The sequence below is a fragment of the Odocoileus virginianus genome, chromosome 1 (assembly GCF_023699985.2).
Source record: "Odocoileus virginianus isolate 20LAN1187 ecotype Illinois chromosome 1, Ovbor_1.2, whole genome shotgun sequence".
Lineage (NCBI taxonomy): Eukaryota > Metazoa > Chordata > Mammalia > Artiodactyla > Cervidae > Odocoileus > Odocoileus virginianus.
Window position 1 is genome coordinate 102,477,706 of NC_069674.1, and position 19,269 is coordinate 102,496,974.

At 39.0% G+C, this 19,269-nt stretch overlaps 1 protein-coding gene and 1 pseudogene across 11 annotated transcripts in view; one reads left to right on the plus strand and one right to left on the minus strand.

The window, feature by feature from the left end:
* AKAP9 (A-kinase anchoring protein 9) overlaps positions 1-19,269 on the minus strand; it is a 163,040-nt gene that overhangs the window by 121,764 nt on the left and 22,007 nt on the right. For all 11 annotated transcript variants that reach the window (XM_070471720.1, XM_070471707.1, XM_070471727.1 and 8 more), the window contains exons 2-3: positions 18,621-18,875; positions 4,189-4,233 (exon numbers count right to left, since the gene is read on the minus strand). In XM_070471720.1, the coding sequence (XP_070327821.1) occupies positions 4,189-4,233; positions 18,621-18,875 (300 nt within the window). The remainder of the gene's footprint in view (positions 1-4,188; positions 4,234-18,620; positions 18,876-19,269) is intronic.
* On the plus strand, positions 4,700-5,008 carry LOC139037646 (small nuclear ribonucleoprotein G pseudogene; annotated as a pseudogene).

Genomic DNA, 19,269 nt, shown 5'->3' on the forward strand with positions numbered 1-19,269 from the left:
AGAACCTGAATCACATTTTTGATGTCTTCAGTTTTGAATCTGTATTAATAAAAGTTAAACTTTGTTTTTTATCCCAATAGGAGAAAAAAGCTATACAAATTTTAAGCAAATTTCACAGGCATGTATTAGATGGTCAGATCTGTCATGACTTGGATTAGAAAAAATTCACTTTGGTATAAAGAAAAAACAAATCCAGTTGTGGATGTAACTGGTGAAGGAAGCAAGGTCTGATGCTATAAAGCACAGTAACGCATAGGAACCTGGAATGTTAGGTCCATGAAACAAGGCAAAATGGAAGTGGAGATGCCACATCTCAAACAGAGGATGGCAAGAGTAAACACCGACATTTTAGGGATCAGTGGCCTAAAACGGACTGGAATGGGTGAATTTAACTCAGATGACCACTCCATCTACTACGGAGGGCAAGAATCCCTTAGAAGAAATGAAGTAACCCTCACAGTCAACAAAAAAGTCCGAAATGCAGTACTTGGATGCAATCTCAAAAATGACGGAATGATCTCTATTTGTGTCCAAGGCAAACCATTCAATACCATGTTAATCCAAGTCTATGCCCCGACCAGTAATGCTGAAGAAGCTGAAGTTGAACGGTTCTATGAAGACCTACAAGACCTTTTAGAATTAACACCCCAAAAAGATGTCCTTTTCATTACAGGGGACTGGAATGCAAAAGCAGGAAGTCAAGAAACACCTGGAGTAACAGGCAAATTTGGCCATGGAGTACAGAATGAAGCAGGTCAAAGGCTAATAGAGTTTTGCCAAAGAACGCACTGGTCATAGCAAACACCCTTTTCCAACAACACAAGAGAAGACGCTACACATGGACATCACCAGAGGGCCAATACTGAAATCAGATTGATTATATTCTTTGCAGCCAAAGATGGAGAAGTTCTATACAGTCAGCAAAAGCAAGACCAAGGGCTGACTGTGGCTCAGATCATGAACTCCTTATTGCCAAATTCAGACTTAAACTGAAGAAAGTGAGGAAAACCACTAGACCATTCCGGTATGACCAAAATCAAATCTCTTAGGATTATACAGTGGAAGTGATAAACAGATTTAAGGGACTAGATGCGATAGACAGAGTGCCTGATGAACTAAGCACAGAGGTTCGAGACACTGTACAGGAGACAGGGATCAAGACTATCCCCAAAGAAAAAGAAATGCAAAAAAGCAAAATGGCTCTCTGATGAGGCCTTACAAATAGCTGTTAAAAGAAGAGAAGTGAAAAGGAAAGATACACCCATTTGAATGCAGAGTTCCAAAGAATAGTAAGGAGAGATAAAAAAGCCTTCCTCAATGATCAGTGCAAAGAAATAGAGGAAAACAATAGAAAGGGAAAGACTAGAGATCTCTTCAAGAAAATCAGAGATACCAAGGGAACTTTTCATGCAAAGATGGGCTCAATAAAGGACAGAAATAGTATGGACCTAACAGAAGCAGAAGATATCAAGAAGAGGTGACAAGAATACACAGGAGAACTGTACAAAAAAGGTGTCCATGACCCAGATAATCATGATGGTGTGATCACTCGCCTAGAGCCAGACATCGTGGAATGTGAAGTCAAGTGGGCCTTAGGGACCATCACTACAAACAGAGCTAGTGGAGGTGATGGAATTCCAGTTGAGCTATTTCAAATCCTGAAAGATGATGCTGTAAAAGTGCTGCACTCAATATGCCAGCAAATTTGGAAACCTCAGCAGTGGCCACAGGACTGGAAAAGGTCAGTTTTCATTCCAATCCCAAAGAAAGGCAATGCCAAAGAATGCTCAAACTACCACACAATTGCACTCATCTCACATGCTAGCAAAAGTAATGCTCAAAATTCTCCAAGCTAGGCTTCAGCAATATGTGAACTGTGAACTTCCAGATGTTCAAGCTGGTTTTAGAAAAGGCAGAGGAACCAGAGATCAAATTGCCAACATCTGCTGGATCATCAAAAAACAAAGAGAGTTCCAGAAAAACATCTATTTCTACTTTATTGACTATGCCAAAGCCTTTGACTATATGGATCACAATAAACTGTGGAAAATTCTTCAAGAGATGGGAATACCAGACCACCTGATCTGCCTCTTGAGAAATCTGTATGCAGGTCAAGAAGCAACAGTTAGAACTCGACATGGAACAACAGACTGGTTCCAAATAGGAAAAGGAGTACGTCAAGGCTGTGTATTGTCACCCTGCTTATTTAACTTACATGCAGAGCACATAATGAGAAACGCTGGGCTGGATGAAACACAAGCTGGAATCAAGACTGCCGGGAGAAATACCAATAACCTCAGATATGCAGATGACACCATCTTGATAGCAGAAAGTGAAGAAGAACTAAAAAGTCTCTTGATGAAAGTGAAACAGGAGAGTGAAAAAGCTGTCTTAAAGCTCAACATTCAGAAAACTAAGATCATGGCATCTGGTCCCATCACTTCATGGGAAATAGATGGGGAAACAGTGGAAACAGTATCTGACTTTATTTTGGGGGGCTCCAAAATCAGTGCAGATGATGAATGCAGCCATGAAATTAAAACATGCTTACTCCTTGGAAAGAAAGTTACGACCAACCTAGATAGCATATTAAAAAGCAGAGACATTACTTTGCCAACAAAGGACAATCTAGTCAAGGCGATGGCTTTTCCAGTGGTCATGTGTGGATGTGAGAGTTGGACTATAAAGGAAGTTGAGCGCCAAAAAATGATGCTTTTGAACTGTGGTGTTGGAGAAGACTCTTGAGAGTCCCTTGGACTGCAAGGAGATCCAACCAGTCCATCCTGGAGATCAGTCCTGGGTTTCACTGGAAGGGCTGATGTTGAAGCTGAAACTCCAATACTTTTTCCACCTGATGTGAAGAACTGACTCATTTGAAAAGACCCTGATGCTGGGAAAGATTGAAGGCAGGAGGAGAAGGGGATGACAAGAGGATGAGATGGTTGGATGGCATCACCGACTCAATGGACATGAGTTTGAGTAAACAACGGCAGTTGGTGATGGACAGGGAGGTCTGGCATGCTGCAGTCCAGGGGGTCACAAAAGGCACGACTGAGTGACTGAACTGAACTGATAAAGAAAAAAATGTACTTTGTGGAATCCCAGGCTGCCCCAAAGTCTCCAGTGGTTCAAGCATTGAACCATGTTAAACTTTCAATTGAGAGACAAGCTCTAAGAAGTAAGGTATTATAGAAGAGAAAAGCAATGTTCTCATATTTAAGATCCATATTTAAAGTCACAGGGCAGATTCTCTGAATTGCAACCTGTAATTTAAAACTGAGATATTACCGATAAAGGCAACTTTATGTAGCTTAAATTAGGAAATAATTTATTTATTTAACACTGGTAGTTATTTTCCTGATGAGAATCACTAACAAATATACTCCCAGCTTTCAACTACCTTAAGCTTTTGAAATGTAACAGTTCTTACTCCTATTAGCAACCTAAAACAGCAATAAGTTCATTTAAGAACATGAAGGTTTTTTTTGTTACACAACTATGATAAATCAAAACTTATACAATGCTTCACAGAAAACAACAAAATTCCATAAAGCAATTATCAAATAAATGCATTCCATTAAAAAAAAACTGATAGAATATACTGAGTTGTTCAACCATTCAGGGTAAGAACGTTTTTCATGTCCTCAAATATTGGACCAAAAATAAATGACAAACATGTCTAAAGGAAAAAGATAAACAACACATTTATTAACACATAAAGTATCTCCTAAACTGCCCAATGCCCATATTAGCCTTTATCACCTAAATTAAAAGTCACTATTGCAACATTAATTTCAATAAGTGGATTTATATAATTAACTAGAATTCAAGCATTTGTAAAAAAATTACACAAGATAAAATAGCCTATATTATGAAAGGTTTACTGTGTTAAATATAACCTTATAACAAAACACAATTTCAAACACTTCCCTAGAAACTAAAACAAGGTCTCCATCTAATTAAGGACCATGTTACTCAAAGATATTTAAGACTTTAATTAATAATCTGAAAAAAAAGTCAGAAAAACATAAACTTCAAGTTTTCTAGGTTATTTACATTATACTATGCCAATTTTTATTATATTTATAAAATAATAAAAGCATGTGAGTTGTAAGTAATAAAAAACTAATAATCAGCAATAATTTTTAAAAATATAAAATGTCAAATCACAATGCTACTTATTCTTACCTCTGAACTATAATCATCTGCTGTGGTTGAAATTTCACTTTCTGGCTAAAAGAGAAAGCAAAAACTGATTATTTATGATCTTTCTAAATCTCCCCTTCCAAATACTTTATTAGCCCATTACTGTTGGTAACTTATTAAAGAAAACTCAAAAAAATCACTAAAAACCAAGAAAAAATTACTCAATATTTTAAAAATTCTACTCTGTTTATGAATCACTATGGCTAAATAACATCTCAAATTTATGACTAGACAATTTTCTAAGTATAAAAGTATCAAGATGTACTTTCACACAAGATTTTTCACATACTACAAATCATTTCTAAGGAAAGAGGACCAAATAAAATATCATCCTTCTAATTCCTGTACTTCTTTTAAATAAAATAGTCCTAAGTTATTACTCAAAAAAGTTCAATTTCTTTAAGATAAAGAATCATCAACCTTGGTGCTAGAAAAATAGTAACAACTTGAAGAAAATTACAAACTTCTGCTGTTATTAACACTGTTGCAAAGCCCCGGGCCTGCCGCTGGCACGTGAGGGACCGCTGGAATTCCCGTTTGGAGGCTTCTTTGAGCTCGCAGAGTAGACATCATGAGCAAAGCACACCCTCCCGAGTTGAAGAAATTTATGGACAAGAAGTTATCATTGAAATTAAATGGTGGCAGACATGTCCAAGGAACATTGCGGGGATTTGATCCTTTTATGAATCTTGTGATAGATGAATGTGTGAAGATGGCAACTAGTGGGCAACAGAACAATATTGGAATGGTGGTAATACGAGGAAATAGTATCATCGTGTTAGAAGCCCTGGAACAAGTATGAACAACATCTGTGTTCACCAGAGAAATCAACTGCTTCCGTGTGTCCCCTTCTCCACATTTTACTACCAGAAAAATTGGGTTGTGTACATTTTCTTACTGAACTTTTTTGTTAAATAAACTTTTGTAATAGCCAAAAAAAAAACCACTGTTGCAGATTACAAAAAATTTTCAAACATTTCTGCTTCATCCTTACATCCCTGGTATTTGGGTAAGAAGTGGCTGGATTCTCCAAGCTTCCCTCAGCTTAGAAGTACTGAGAAGAGTCAAGGAGAAAATCCAAATTTTCACTGCTTTCACTGTCTAAGAATCTAATTTTACAAGTGAGAAAAGAGACCTAGATATTTCCTTTTTTCATTCAACAAATACAAACCATACATGCACTCAATATAGGAGCACCGAAATAAAACAAATACTAACAGACATAAGAGAAACTGATGGAATATTAAGACTTTAATGCCCCAATGACATCAATGGACAGGCCTTCCAGGCAGAAAATCAAAACACAGTAGAGATCATAAATGACACAACAGAACAAGTAGACTTAATTGATATTTTTTGGACATTACATCTCCAAAATCAGACTACACATTCTTTTTTAAGCACATACAAGCATTCTCTAGGACAGACCACATACTAAGACACATGGTAACCTTGGACAAGGGACAGATTCCCTTAGACAGCAAGGAGATCCAACCAGTCCATCCTAAAGGAAATCAATCTGAATATTCATTGAAAGGACTGATGCTAAAGCTGAAACTCTAATACTCTGGCCACCTGATGCAAAGAACCAACTCATCTGAAAAGACCTTGATGCTGGGAAAGATTGAAGGTGGGAGGAGAAGGGGACGACAGAGGATGAGATGTTTGGATGGCATCACCAACTCAATGGACATGAGTCTGAGTGAGCTCCGGGACTTGGTGATGGACAGGGAAGCCTGGCGTGCTGCAGCCCATGGGGTCACAAAAAGTCGGACATGACTGAGCAACTGAATTGAACTCAACTGAAGCCTAAATGTATTGAAGAGGATAGAAATTATTTATCATCTTTTGTAGTAACAACAGCATGAAATTAGAAATCAACAACATCTTTTTTTAATCACAACAGCATGAAACTAAAAATTAACCACAGAAAGATAAAAGAGAAAAAATAATTAAAGGGAGACTAAACAATATGCTGACATAAAGCAGGAGATGGTAAGATCGAATATCTACATCTTAGGAATCAGTCTAACGTGGATGAGAATGGGTGAATTTAATTCAGATGACCACTATATCTACTACTGTGGACAAGAATACCTGAGAAGAAATGGAGCAACCCCCAGAGTCAACGAAAGAATCTGAAATTCAGTATTTGCATGCAATCTCAAAAACGACAGAATGATCTTGGTTCACTTCCAAGACAAACCAACCAAAATCACAGTAAACCAAGTCTATGCCCCAACCTCTGATGCCGAAGAAGTTGAAGTTGAACAGTTCCATAAACACCTATGAGACCTTCTAGAACTAACACCAAAAAAGATGTCATTTTCATCACAGGGGACTGGAATGCAGTAACAAGTCAAGAGATACCCAGGATAATGTGCAAGTTTGGCCTCAGTGTATGGGGCAAAGGCTAAGAATTTTGTCAAGAGAACACATCGGTCATAGCAAAGACTCTCCTCCAACTAAACAAGAGACAGCTCTACACACAGCATCACCAAATGGTCAATACTGAAACCACACGAATCATGTTCTTTGCAGCCAAAGGTGGAGAAGCTCTATATAGTCAGCAAAAGACCTGGAGCTGACTGTGGCTCAGATCAAGAGCTCCTTATTGCAGAATTCAGGCTTAAACTGAAGAAAGCAGCGAAGACCACAAAGCCCTTCAGGTATGATCTAAATCAAATCCCTTATACAGTGGAGGTGATAAATAGATTCATGGGATTAGATCTAGTAGACAGAATTCCTGAAGAACTAGGGATAGAAGTTCATAACACTGATACAGGAGGCAGTGGCCAAAACCATCTCAAGGGAAAAAGAAATGCAAGAAGGCAAAGTGGTTGTCTGAGGAGGCTTTATAAGTAGCTGAGGAAAGAAGAGATGTGAAAGGCAACAGAGAAAGGGAAAGATACACCCAACTGAATGCAGAGCTCCAGAGAACAGCAAGGAGAGATAGGAAAGCCTTCTTAAGTGAATAATGCAAAGAAACAGAGGAAAATGACTGAATGAGAAAGACTAGAGATTTCTTCAAGAAAACTGGAGATCTCAAGAGAACACTGCATGCAAGCATGAGCATGATAAAGGACAGAAATGGTACGGACCTATCAGAAGCAGAAGAGATTCAGAAGAGGTGGCAAGAATACACAGAAGAAATATACAAAATAGATCTTAATGACCCGGACAACCATGATGGTGTGGTCACTCACCTACAGCCAGACATCTAGGAGTGTGAAGTCAAGTGTACCTTATGAAGCATTACGACAAACAAAGCTACTGGAGATGAAGAAATTCCAACTGAGCTATTGAAAAATCCTAAAAGATGATGCTGTGAAAATGCTGTGCTCAATATGTCAGCAAATTTGGAAAACTCAGCAGTGCCCACAGGACTGGAAAAGGTCAGTTTTCATTCCAATCCCAAAGAAGGGCAATGTCAAAAAATGTTCAGACTTCCATACCATTGCAATCATTTCATATGCTAGGCAAGGTAATGCTCAAAATCATTCAAGCTAGGCTTCAGCAGTACGTGAACTGAGAACTTCTATATGTACAAGCTGGGTTTCAAAGAGACACAGGAACCAGAGATTAAATTGCCAATATTTGCTGGATCATGGAAAAAGCAAGGGAGTTTCATAAAAACATTTATTTCTGCTTCACTGACTACACTAAAGCATTTGACTGTGTGGATCACAACAAATGGTGGAAAATTCTTAAAGAAATGGGAATACCAGATCCCAACATCTGTCTCCTGACAAAGCTACATGCACGTCAGAAGCAACAGTTAGATGTGCACATGGAACAATGGACTGGTTCAAAATCAGTAAAGGAGTACATCAAGACTACATTGTCACCCTGCTTATTTAACTAATATTCAGAGTACATCATGTGAAATGCCAAGCTGGATGAATAACAACATAAACTCAAGATTGCTGGGAGAAATATCAACAACTTCAGATATGCAGATGATACCACTCTAATGGCAGAAAGCAAAGAGGAACTAAAAAACCTTTTGCATGCTTAATTGTTCAGTCATGTCTCTTTGTGGACCCATGGACTGTAGCCCGCCAGGCTCCTCTGTCCATGGGATTCTCCAGGCAAGAATACTGGGGTGGGTAGCCGTTCCCTTCTCCAGGGGATCTTCCCCACCCAGGGTTCGAACCTGTGTCTCCTGCATTGGCAGGTGGGTTCTTACCACTGAGTCGCCAGGGAAGCCCCCAAAGAACCTGTCAGTGAGGGTGAGAGAGGAAAGTGAAAAGGCTGGCTTGAAACTCAGCATTCACAAAACCAGATCATGGCACCCAGTCCCACCACTTCATGGTAAATGGAACGGGAAAAAGTGGAAGCTGTAACAGATTTTATTTTCCTGGAATCCAAAACCACTGTGGACGGTGACTCCAGCCAGGAGAGTAAAAGACACTTGCTCCCTGGAAGGAAAGCTGTGACAAACCTAGGAAACATATTACAAGCAGAGCCATCACTTTGTTGACAAAGATCCCTGTAGTCAAACCTATGGTTTTTCCCACAGTCATGTACGAATGTGGAGCTGGATCATAACAAAGGCTGAGTGCCAAAGAATTGATGCTTTGGAACAGTGGTGCTGTACAAGACTCTTCAGAGTCCCCTGGTCTACAAGGAGATCAAACCAATCAATCTTAAAAGGAAATCAACCGTGAATACTACTAATGCTGAAGCTCCAGTTCACTGGCCACCTGATGTGAAGAGCTGAGTCACTGAAAAAGTCCCTGATGTTGGGAAAGACTGAAGGCAAAAGGAAAAGGGCAGGGCAGAGGATGAGATGATTAGGCATGAGTCTGAGCACACTCGGGGAGACAGTGAAGGATAGGGGAGCCTGGCGTGCTGCAGCCCACAGGGTCACGAAGGTCAGACACGACTTAGCACTCAACAGTAACGACAACACAAAATGCTACTAAAAAAGCAATGGACTTCCCCGGTGATCCAGGAGTTAAGGATCTGCCTACCAGTGCAGGGGACACCGGTTGGATCCCTGCTCCAGGAAAGATTTCACATGCCGCAGGGCAACTAAGCCCGTGTGCCACGACTACTGAGCCTGTGTGTGCTCTGCGACAAGAGATGCCACCGCAGTGAGAAGCCCACACGCTGCAGCCAGGGAGGAGGCCCCACTCGGTACGGAGAGAAGGCCCTTGCACAGCAGTGAAGACCCGGTGCAGCCAAACATAAACAGAAACTTCAAATTTTTTAAGAAAAACAATGGCTCAGTGATGAAATCAAAGAATAAATTAAAAATACCTGAGACATCACTTCCTGGCCTTTTGGCTAAGATCAAGTGTAAAAAAATACCTCGATACAAATACAATGACCACACAACCTACGAAATACAGCAAAAGCAGTCCTAAGACGGAAGTTCACAGTGACACGTCTTCCTCAAAAGAAACAAGAAATTTCTCAAGTAAACAACCTACCACCTAAAGGAAAAAGGAAAAGAAGAAAAGCAAAACCTAACATCAGCAGAAGGAAGGAAACAGTAAAGATTATAAATAAATAAAAGATTGCAAGCTCAAGTCAACTATGAATTCCATAATTGTCACATTGTCATTTGTATTAGACATATGAAAATGATCTCTGTGTATTATAAAGAACCATGAAGAACAGTCATTCACAATCCAGAGGATCTTATAAAAGAAAAAAAATTTGTTTTTTTTTGCTAACCTGGGCTGAGAAACCACAGAAGAAACCAAACCAGAAATGCACGAGTGTGAAGGCAAAATTCTTATAGAAGAAATAGCATAAGAGACTCAGATGTATAGAACAGACTTGTGGACTCTGGGAGAAGGCGAGGGTGGGATGTTTCAAGAGAACAGCATTGAAACATGTATATTATCTAGGGTGAAACAGATCACCAGCCCAGGTTGGGTGCATGAGATAAGTGCTCGGGCCTGGTGCACTGGGAAGACCCAGAGGGATCGATTGGAGAGGGAGGTGGGAGGGGGGACCGGGATGGGGAATACATGTAGATCCATGGCTAATTCATTTCAATGTATGACAAAAACTACTGTAATGATGTAAAGTAATTAGCCTCCAACTAATTAAAAAAAAAAAAAGAATTTGTACATTCGGACGTAGGACCATCTTCCATGAACAAGGAGAAGCCTTTGGAGGTATCTGAACTGTGCAAATGAGTAGTCGCTGGCGAGGACTGCCTGCAGCCCTTCCTGGCCACTGATGCCGACGCCAATGTGACCACTTTTGATCATGCTGACATCATTGGCTCCATCGCCGATGGCCAAAGTGACAGCATTTCTGTACTTCTTCACAAGCTCTACTACTTGGGCTTTTTGGAGAGGGGTGACTCGGCAGCAAACCACCGTCTTACACATGCAGGCAAGTTCTAGAAGATCATTCTTGACATCACTTTCTAGGGCATGGGCCTGAGTTCAACATTTAAATGTATTTCTGAATTAAAAATGGCATCACTATTTTAGACAACAACAAAATAGAAAGGTTGTTCTTGAGAATGATATGGTAACTGTAACTATTATTGGAGATTTCTTCAATTCTTCTTTCCTTTTGGTTTTAGTTACTGGTTTCAATGGTATATATGGAGCTATTTTTTTTTTCAGTTATTTCAGAAAAATTGAGTATGAATTAAATTTTGGCATTTATGTTAAATGTGCTCAGGGAAATTAGTGAATCCTTGTGGTAATGAAAATAGGTATTGTACATTTTTCCCTTTCTCTGAGAAGTTGAAATTTCTTAGACTAAGGCACACCGGTACCTGAATTTTCTCTCTTAATAACATTCTCCAAACGAAAAATAAATAAATAAATAAATAAAAGAGAAATTTTAAAAACAGAAATAATAAAACCAAGAGCCATTTTCTTGAAAGGACACAATCGCCAAACCTCTGGCAGGGATCAGCAAGAAGAGAAAGGACCCAAATAAAATAAGAAATTAAAGAGGAGAAATAACAACTGATACCACAGAAACACAAAAAACCTTAAGAGAATACTATCAACAATTATATGCCAACAAATTGGACAACCTAGAATAGACCAGTTCCTAGAATCATACAGCCCACCAAAACTGAATCAAGACAACGAGAGAATCTAAACAGACTCATCTCCAGACGTCAAACAATATCTTTTAGTTGAAAAAACAAAACAACACTCCTGCAAACAAGCCCTATGGCTTCACTGGGGAACTAATAAACAAAATATTTATACCAATCCTTCTCAAACTCTTCCAAATGATTAAAAGGGAGGGAACACTTCCAAAGTCATTCTATGAAGCCACCATTACATTTGTACCAAAACCAGACAAAGAAACAAAAAAGAAAATTACAGGCCAAAGACTTTGTTGAATTGCCTTGTCCAAGGGCTATGAAGGGAACATTTCATGCAAATATGGGCACAATAAAGGAAAGAAATGGTATGGACCTAGCAGAAGCAGAAGATATCAAGAAGAGGTGGCAAGAATACGCAAAAGAACTGTACAAAAAAGATCTTCACGACCCAGATAATCACAATGGTGTGATCACCAACCTAGAGCCAGACATTCTGGAATGTGAAGTCAAGTGGGCCTTAGGAAGCATCACTAAGAACAAAGCTAGTGGAGATGATGGAATTCCACTTGAGCTATTTCACATCCTGAAAGATGATGCTGTGAAACTGCTACACTCAGTATGCTAGCAAATCTGGAAACCTCAGCAGCGGCCACAGGACTGGAAAAGGTCAGTTCTCATTCCAATCCCTAAGGAAGGCAATTTCAAAGAATGCTCAAACTACCACACAATTGCACTCATCTCACATGCTAGCAAAAGTAATGCTCAAAATTCTCCAAGCTAGGCTTCAGCAATATGTGAACTGTGAACTTCCAGATGTTCAAGCTGGTTTTAGAAAAGGCAGAGGAACCAGAGATCAAATTGCCAACATCTGCTGGATCATCAAAAAACAAAGAGAGTTCCAGAAAAACATCTATTTCTACTTTATTGACTATGCCAAAGCCTTTGACTATATGGATCACAATAAACTGTGGAAAATTCTTCAAGAGATGGGAATACCAGACCACCTGATCTGCCTCTTGAGAAATCTGTATGCAGGTCAAGAAGCAACAGTTAGAACTCGACATGGAACAACAGACTGGTTCCAAATAGGAAAAGGAGTACGTCAAGGCTGTGTATTGTCACCCTGCTTATTTAACCTATATGTAGAGTACATCACAAGAAACGCTGGGCTGGATGAAGCACAAGCTGGAATCACAACTGCTGGGAGAAATATCAATAACCTCAGATATGCAGATAACACCACCCTTATGGCAGAAAGTGAAGAAGAACTAAAGAGCCTCTTGATGAAACTGAAAGAGGAGAGTGAAAAAGTTGCCTTAAAACTCAGCATTCAAAAACCTAAGATCATGGCATCTGGTCCCATCACTTCATGGCAAATAGATGCGGAAAAAGTGGAAACAGTGGCTGAATTTATATTCTTGGGCTCGAAAAATCACTGCAGATTGGTGACTGCAGCCATGAAATTAAAAGACACTTGTTCTTTGGAAGAAAAGTCTGACCAACCTAGACAGCATATTTAAAAAGCAGAGACATTACTTTGCCAACAAAGGTCCATCTGGTCAAGGCTATGGTTTTTCCAGTAGTCATGTATGGATGTAAGAGTTGGACTATAAAGAAAGCTGATCGCTGAAGAATGGATGCTTTTGAACTGTAGTGTTGGAGAAGACTCTTCAGAGTCCCTTGAACAGCAAGGAGATCCAACCAGTCCATCCTAAAGGAAATCAGTCCTGAATATTCATTAGAAGGACTGATGCTGAAGCTGAAACTCCAACACTTTGGCCACCTGACGCAAAGAACTGATCCACTGGAAAAGACCCTGAAATGTTAAGAAAGATTGGGGACAGGAGGAAAAGGGGATGAGATGACAGAGGATGACATGGTTGGATGGCATCACTAACTCAATGGACATGAGTCTGGGTAAACTCCGAGAGTTGGTGATAGACAGAAAGGCCTGGCGTGCTTCAGCCCATGGAGTCACAAAGAGTTGGACACGACTGAGCGACTCTGAACTGAACTGACATTTGATGAACATAAATTTTAAAATTCTCAACAAAACAAGCAAACCAAACCCACTAACACATTAAAAAGGACCATGCACCATGTTTAAGTTGGATTCATCCCAGGTTCACAAGGATGGTTCAATAGACACAAATCAATTAATGGGATACACCACATCACAGAAAAAAGACAAAGAACGTATGATCATCTCAACAGATGCAGAAAAAGCATCTGATATAATTCAACATCCATTCTGTTCTTTAAATTTTTTTTTATTTTATATTGGATTATAGTTGATTAAAAATGTTGTGTTTCAGATATACAGCAAAGTGATTCAGTTATATTGATACAAACCGACGTATCCATTCTGTCTCAAGTTCTTTCCCATTTAGGTTATTATAGAATATTGAGCAGCATTCCCTGTGCTATACAGCATGTTCTTGTTGGCTATCTATTTTAAATGTAGCGGACTGTACACGTCACTCCCAAACTCTCTTATCTATTCCTTCCCCTCACACCAGTCAGAATGGCCATCTTCACAAAGTCTACAAACAAAAAATGTAGCAGAGTGTGTGGAGAAATGGGAACCCTCATACAGTTTAAAGTAAATTGGTATAGATTCTATGGAGAACCACATGGTTCCTTAAAAAATTAAAGACAGAGCTACCATAAGATCCAGCAGTACCGCTCCTGAGCACCTAACTGCAGAAAGCCATGGTTCAAAGGACACACACACTCTAACGTTCACTGCAGTGACAACAGCCACGACAGGGAAGCAACCGAAACGTCCACTGACAGAGGAACGAATAAAGGAGATCTGGTCAGTCAGTTCAGTCGCTCAGTCGTGTCTGACTTTGTGACCCCATGGACTGCAGCACGCCAGGCCTCCCTGTCCATCACCAATTCCTGCAGTCCACCCAAACCCATGTCCATTGAGTCGGTGATGCCATCCAACCATCTCATCCTCTGTCATCCCCTTCTCCTCCTGCCCTCAATCCTTCCCAGCATCAGGGTCTTTTCCAGTGAGCCAGCTCTTTGTATCAGGTGGCCAAAGTACTGGAGTTTCAGCTTCAGCATTAGTCCTTCCAATGAATATTCAGGACTGATTTCCTTTAGGATGGACTGGTTGAATCTCCTTGCAATCCAAGGGAGTCTCAAGAGTCTTCTTCAATACCACAGTTCAAAAGCATCAATTCTTCGGTGCTCAGCTTTCTTCATAGTCCAGCTCTCACATCCATACATGACTACTGGAAAAACCATAGCCTTGACTAGACGGACCTTTGTTGACAAAGTAATGTCTCTGCTTTTTAATATGCTGTCTAGGTTGGTCATAGCTTTTCTTCCAAGGAGCAAGCATCTTTTAATTTCATGGCTGCAGTCACCATCTGCAGTGATTTTGGAGCCCAAGAAAATAAAGTACATATATGTGATGGAATATTACTCAATCACTAAGAAGAAAGAAATAATGCCCTCTATGCCAACACTGATGGACCTGGAGATTATTATACTAAGCGAAGTTAGAGAAAGATGATTATGATGTCAGTTTTATGTAGAACCCCCCAAAAATGATACAAATGAATTATTTACAAAACAGAAACAGATTCATAAGCTTAAGTGATTATAATTTGCTATATTCTGACTGGTATGAGGTGATATCTTACTATAGTTTTGATTTACATTTCTCTAATAATAGTGGCTGGATGGCATCACTGACTCGATGAACATGAGTTTGAGTAAACTCTGGGAGTTGGTGATGGACAGGGAGGCCTGGCGTGCTGCGGTTCATGGGCTCACAAAGAGTTAGACATGACTGAGCGACTGAACTGAACTGAACTGAATAATTAGTGATGCTGAGCATCCTTTCATGTGCCTTTTAGCCATCTATGTATCTTCTTTGGAGAAATGTCTGTTTAGTCCTTTGCCTAGCTTTCAGTTGGTTTGTCTTTTTGATATTGAGCAGAATGAGCTGTTTATAAATTTTGGATATTAATCCCTTATTGGTCACATTATTTACAAATATTTTCTCCCATTCTGTATTTGGTCTTTTTGTTTTGTTTACGGTTTCCTTTGCTGTGCAATAGCTCCTGTGCTTAATTAGGTTCTATTTGCTTATTTTTGCTTTTACTTCCATTCCTCTAAGAAACAGATCAAAAAAGATATTGCTACAGTCTACGTCAGTTTCTGCCTACATTTTACACAGTTTTCTAGTACCCAGTCTAATATTCAGGGTCTTTTACCCATTTTGAGTTTATTTATATGTATATATATATATTTTTGTGCAAATATCCATTCATGATAAAAACTCTTATCAAAGTTGATATAAACGGAACAGATGTCAACATAATCAAAGCTATTTATGACAAACCCATAGCCAACATAATACTTAGATGATTACCATATGATCCAGCAATCACACTCTCAGGCATATATCTGAAGCAAACTCTAATTAAAAAAGATACATGCATCACTAATGTTCATAGCAGCACTATCTACAACAGCCAAGACACGGAAACAATGTTAAAGTGTCCATCAACAGAAGAATGGAGAAAGAATTCCATACACACACACACACACACACAGATAACAGAATATTATTCAACCATAAAAGATTAAATAATACCATATGCAGCAACATGAATAGACCTGGAGATTATCACACCAAAAGAAGCAAGTCAGACAAAAATCATATGACATCAGTTTAAAAATGACACAATGAACTTATTTACAAAGTAGAAGCAAACTCATAGACACAGAAAACAAACATGGTTACCAAAGAAGGCAGGAGAGAGAAATTAGAATTTTGAGATTAGCAGATACAATAATAGATAAAAAACAGGTCCTAATGTGTAGCACATAGAACTATATTTTATACCTTGTAATAAACCTTGTACCTTGTACCATTACAAGTTTAATGGTTTATTAAACTTTAATTACAAGTGGAAAAAATATTAAAAAGTATACATAAATATATATGTGTATATATGTATAACTGAATCACTTTGTTGTACACCAGAAACTACACAACATTTTAAATTAGCTATATATCAATTAAAAAAAAACCTGACTCATGGGTTCTACCCAGACTTGCTGAATTAGAAATCTGCATTTTAAAAAGATCACACACATGATCTGTACACACACTGAAGTCTGAAGAGAATTCTTTCAAAATGGGGAAAGATAACACAGTACCTGTCCAATGACCCCTCAAAAAACAAAACAACTCACCAACCAAAGAAACCAAAACCCATAAACAACCAAATATGAACTGTCTCCCATCTCACCTACACTTACAGAACTTTTTACTCAGCTCTCAAGACCAAGTTGCAAGACCATCTCCTCACTGATGTAGTAACTGATGCCAGGAACAGAAATAATAAGCTTGCTCCTATTCTAAAATTCTGCAACTGACTTACGTAGCCCTCTTTTACATCTAATGTACTTTCATGATGTATGCCCTCTTGGTTTGTTCACTCACTAAAGTCTTTTAAATGGCCTACTGATTAAATGCATATTGTGTACTAAAAACTGTGCTGCTGAGGATAAAATGGTGAACAAGACACTCTGCACCTGAAATTCTAAAATTCCAGTGAAGGGTCCAAGTATTGATTTGTACAGCAGAAAATGAAAATATTCTTCAAATCAAATCAAGCACCACAGTTGTCATATTTTATTACATAAAAGATTCAGACTTCAACAAAAAATTATACAGAAAAAGGAAAATATGGCCCATACACAAGAAAAACAGTAGTCAGTAGAAACTGTCCCTAAGGAAACATAGATATTGCACTTATTAGACAAAGATTTTAAGTTACATATTTCTTAAAAAGTCACATAAATGGAGCAAACAATGCTTAAAAAACTAAAGAAAAAAAAACTAAAGTTCTTAAAAGAACTATAAGAACAACGCCTCACTAAATAGGGAATATTAAAGAAAAAAAACATATAAAAAACCAAACAGAAATTGTGAAGTTAAAAGTAATAACGGAAATGTAAAATTCATTAGAGGGGTTTAACAGCAGATCTGAGGAGGAAGAAGAATCAGCAAATTTCAAAAAAGTTCAACTGAAATTACCCAGTTTGAGGGGAAAAAAAGAATGTTTTAAAAAAAGAACAGGGACTTCCCTGGTGGTCCAGCAGCTAAGAACCTGCCTGGCGACGGAGGGGACACGGGCTCAGCCCCCGGTCAGGGAAACTGAGACCCCACGTGCTGTGAGGCAGCCAGGCCCGAGCACCCTGGAGTCTGCGAGACGCAAGTGGAGAGCTGCGTGCCGCAGGGAGAAAGCCCGCGTGATGCAGCCAAGTAAGTAAATTAAATAAACAGATAAGGTGACTGATCATCAAAGATCTGTGCAACAATACCAAACGTAGTAACATGCATAATGGAGATGCAGAATGAGGAAAGGGTCAGGAAGAGTATTTGAAGGTGTAATGACTGAAAGCTTCCCAAATTTGATGAAAAACATTAATCTACGTATCCAAAATGCTCAAGAAACTCTAAGCAGGAAAAACTCAGTAAGATCCACTTCTATGATGAAGAGCAAATCCCTATGACATACATCTCCGACTCCTGACTGAAGCCTCCACCTCTAAATCCTATTTCCAGCGAAGTATGCCAGCGCACAGCCCGCACCATCATCACCATATGCCTTGGCCGACACTCTTCCTCCTCAGCATCCCAGTTCTCTACGCTCAGTCTTAGTGGGAGTACCACCATTCTACCCACCACCAAGTCCACTCTTGACCTCTCCCTCATCTCCTTATTCTTGGAAATTCCATCATTAATGGGGGGAAGAAAATTAGCATTTATTGAGGAAAACTTCCTATGGGCCAGGTGCAATCTCCCCCATACCTTTACCACCACCTTCTCGGGGTCACTTGGATATCCATTTAAAACTAAACTACTTAAGGAGTCCAAAACACATCACACTGTTTCATGTCTTTGAGAAAGCTGATTCTTTAGCACAGAGGTTGTCTGTCCTACTTCTTTGCATCTAGCTAATTTTAACTCACAATTCAAGACCTGGTTGTATTATGTCTTCCAGGAAACTTTCCCAAGTAAGACACACTAGACTAATTTGGGCATTCCCCCAGATCATGTACTTTAGGGTACCATATGCACTGTTGTTAGCACAGCTCTCATCAGACTATCCAACCTGTCTTATGTCTACCTTCCCCACTAGACTGACCTTCCTCAAGTACAGAGACTGTCATATTTATCTTTGTATTCTTCATGCTCAATCTTTGGTGTATTACAGTTGTTCAATAAACGTGTGTTGAATCAAGCTCACAAATATCACACAGGATACTAATGAGTGATGTTATTACAATAACTTTATACTTAGAATGCTAGTATTTAAAAATCGGGAGGAATGCTTACTTCAACAGAGAAGACCTGGTCACATTTAACTATTTCTCCACTGTGTAGAGTTCTCGTCACTGTGGATTCAGGAGGCACGGCTGCTCCTGATCTCTGAGCATCACTTACACACATCTCATCGCTCTGTGATTGCTCGATGTTTACAGCATGGTATGCTGACATGTCATGTTTACTGCTTGAAGTTTTTCTCTTTTTCTTCTGCTTCTTAGGATTCTGCCCATCAGACTGAGCTTTCCTTTGTCGAAACTGGGCAAGCTACAGAAAAAAAAAAAAAAATCATTACTGTCAAAGATAATTTTTCTTTATCACCACTAAGAAATAAGTAGCTTTGGAGTCATTTTCTTTAAAGGATCAACCCATCACTAAAATGATGATAAAATAAAGGACAATGGATACTGTCTTTAATATAAGAATGACTGCTGAATTGCAAAGAAAGCACGTATTTCTGAATGAATGTTATTCAAATATTGAGAAGAACTGAAAATATCATGTCTAAAGAAAGAAATTAGCCCAGAGTTGGGGAGAATAAAAACAACTAAAATCAGGTGCCCTCATTCATTGTTCAGTAAAACTATAATCTCTGGATATGAGATTATATGAAAATACAGGAAATCTAAATAGATTTGCTCTGTGGGATTTCCGCAAATTC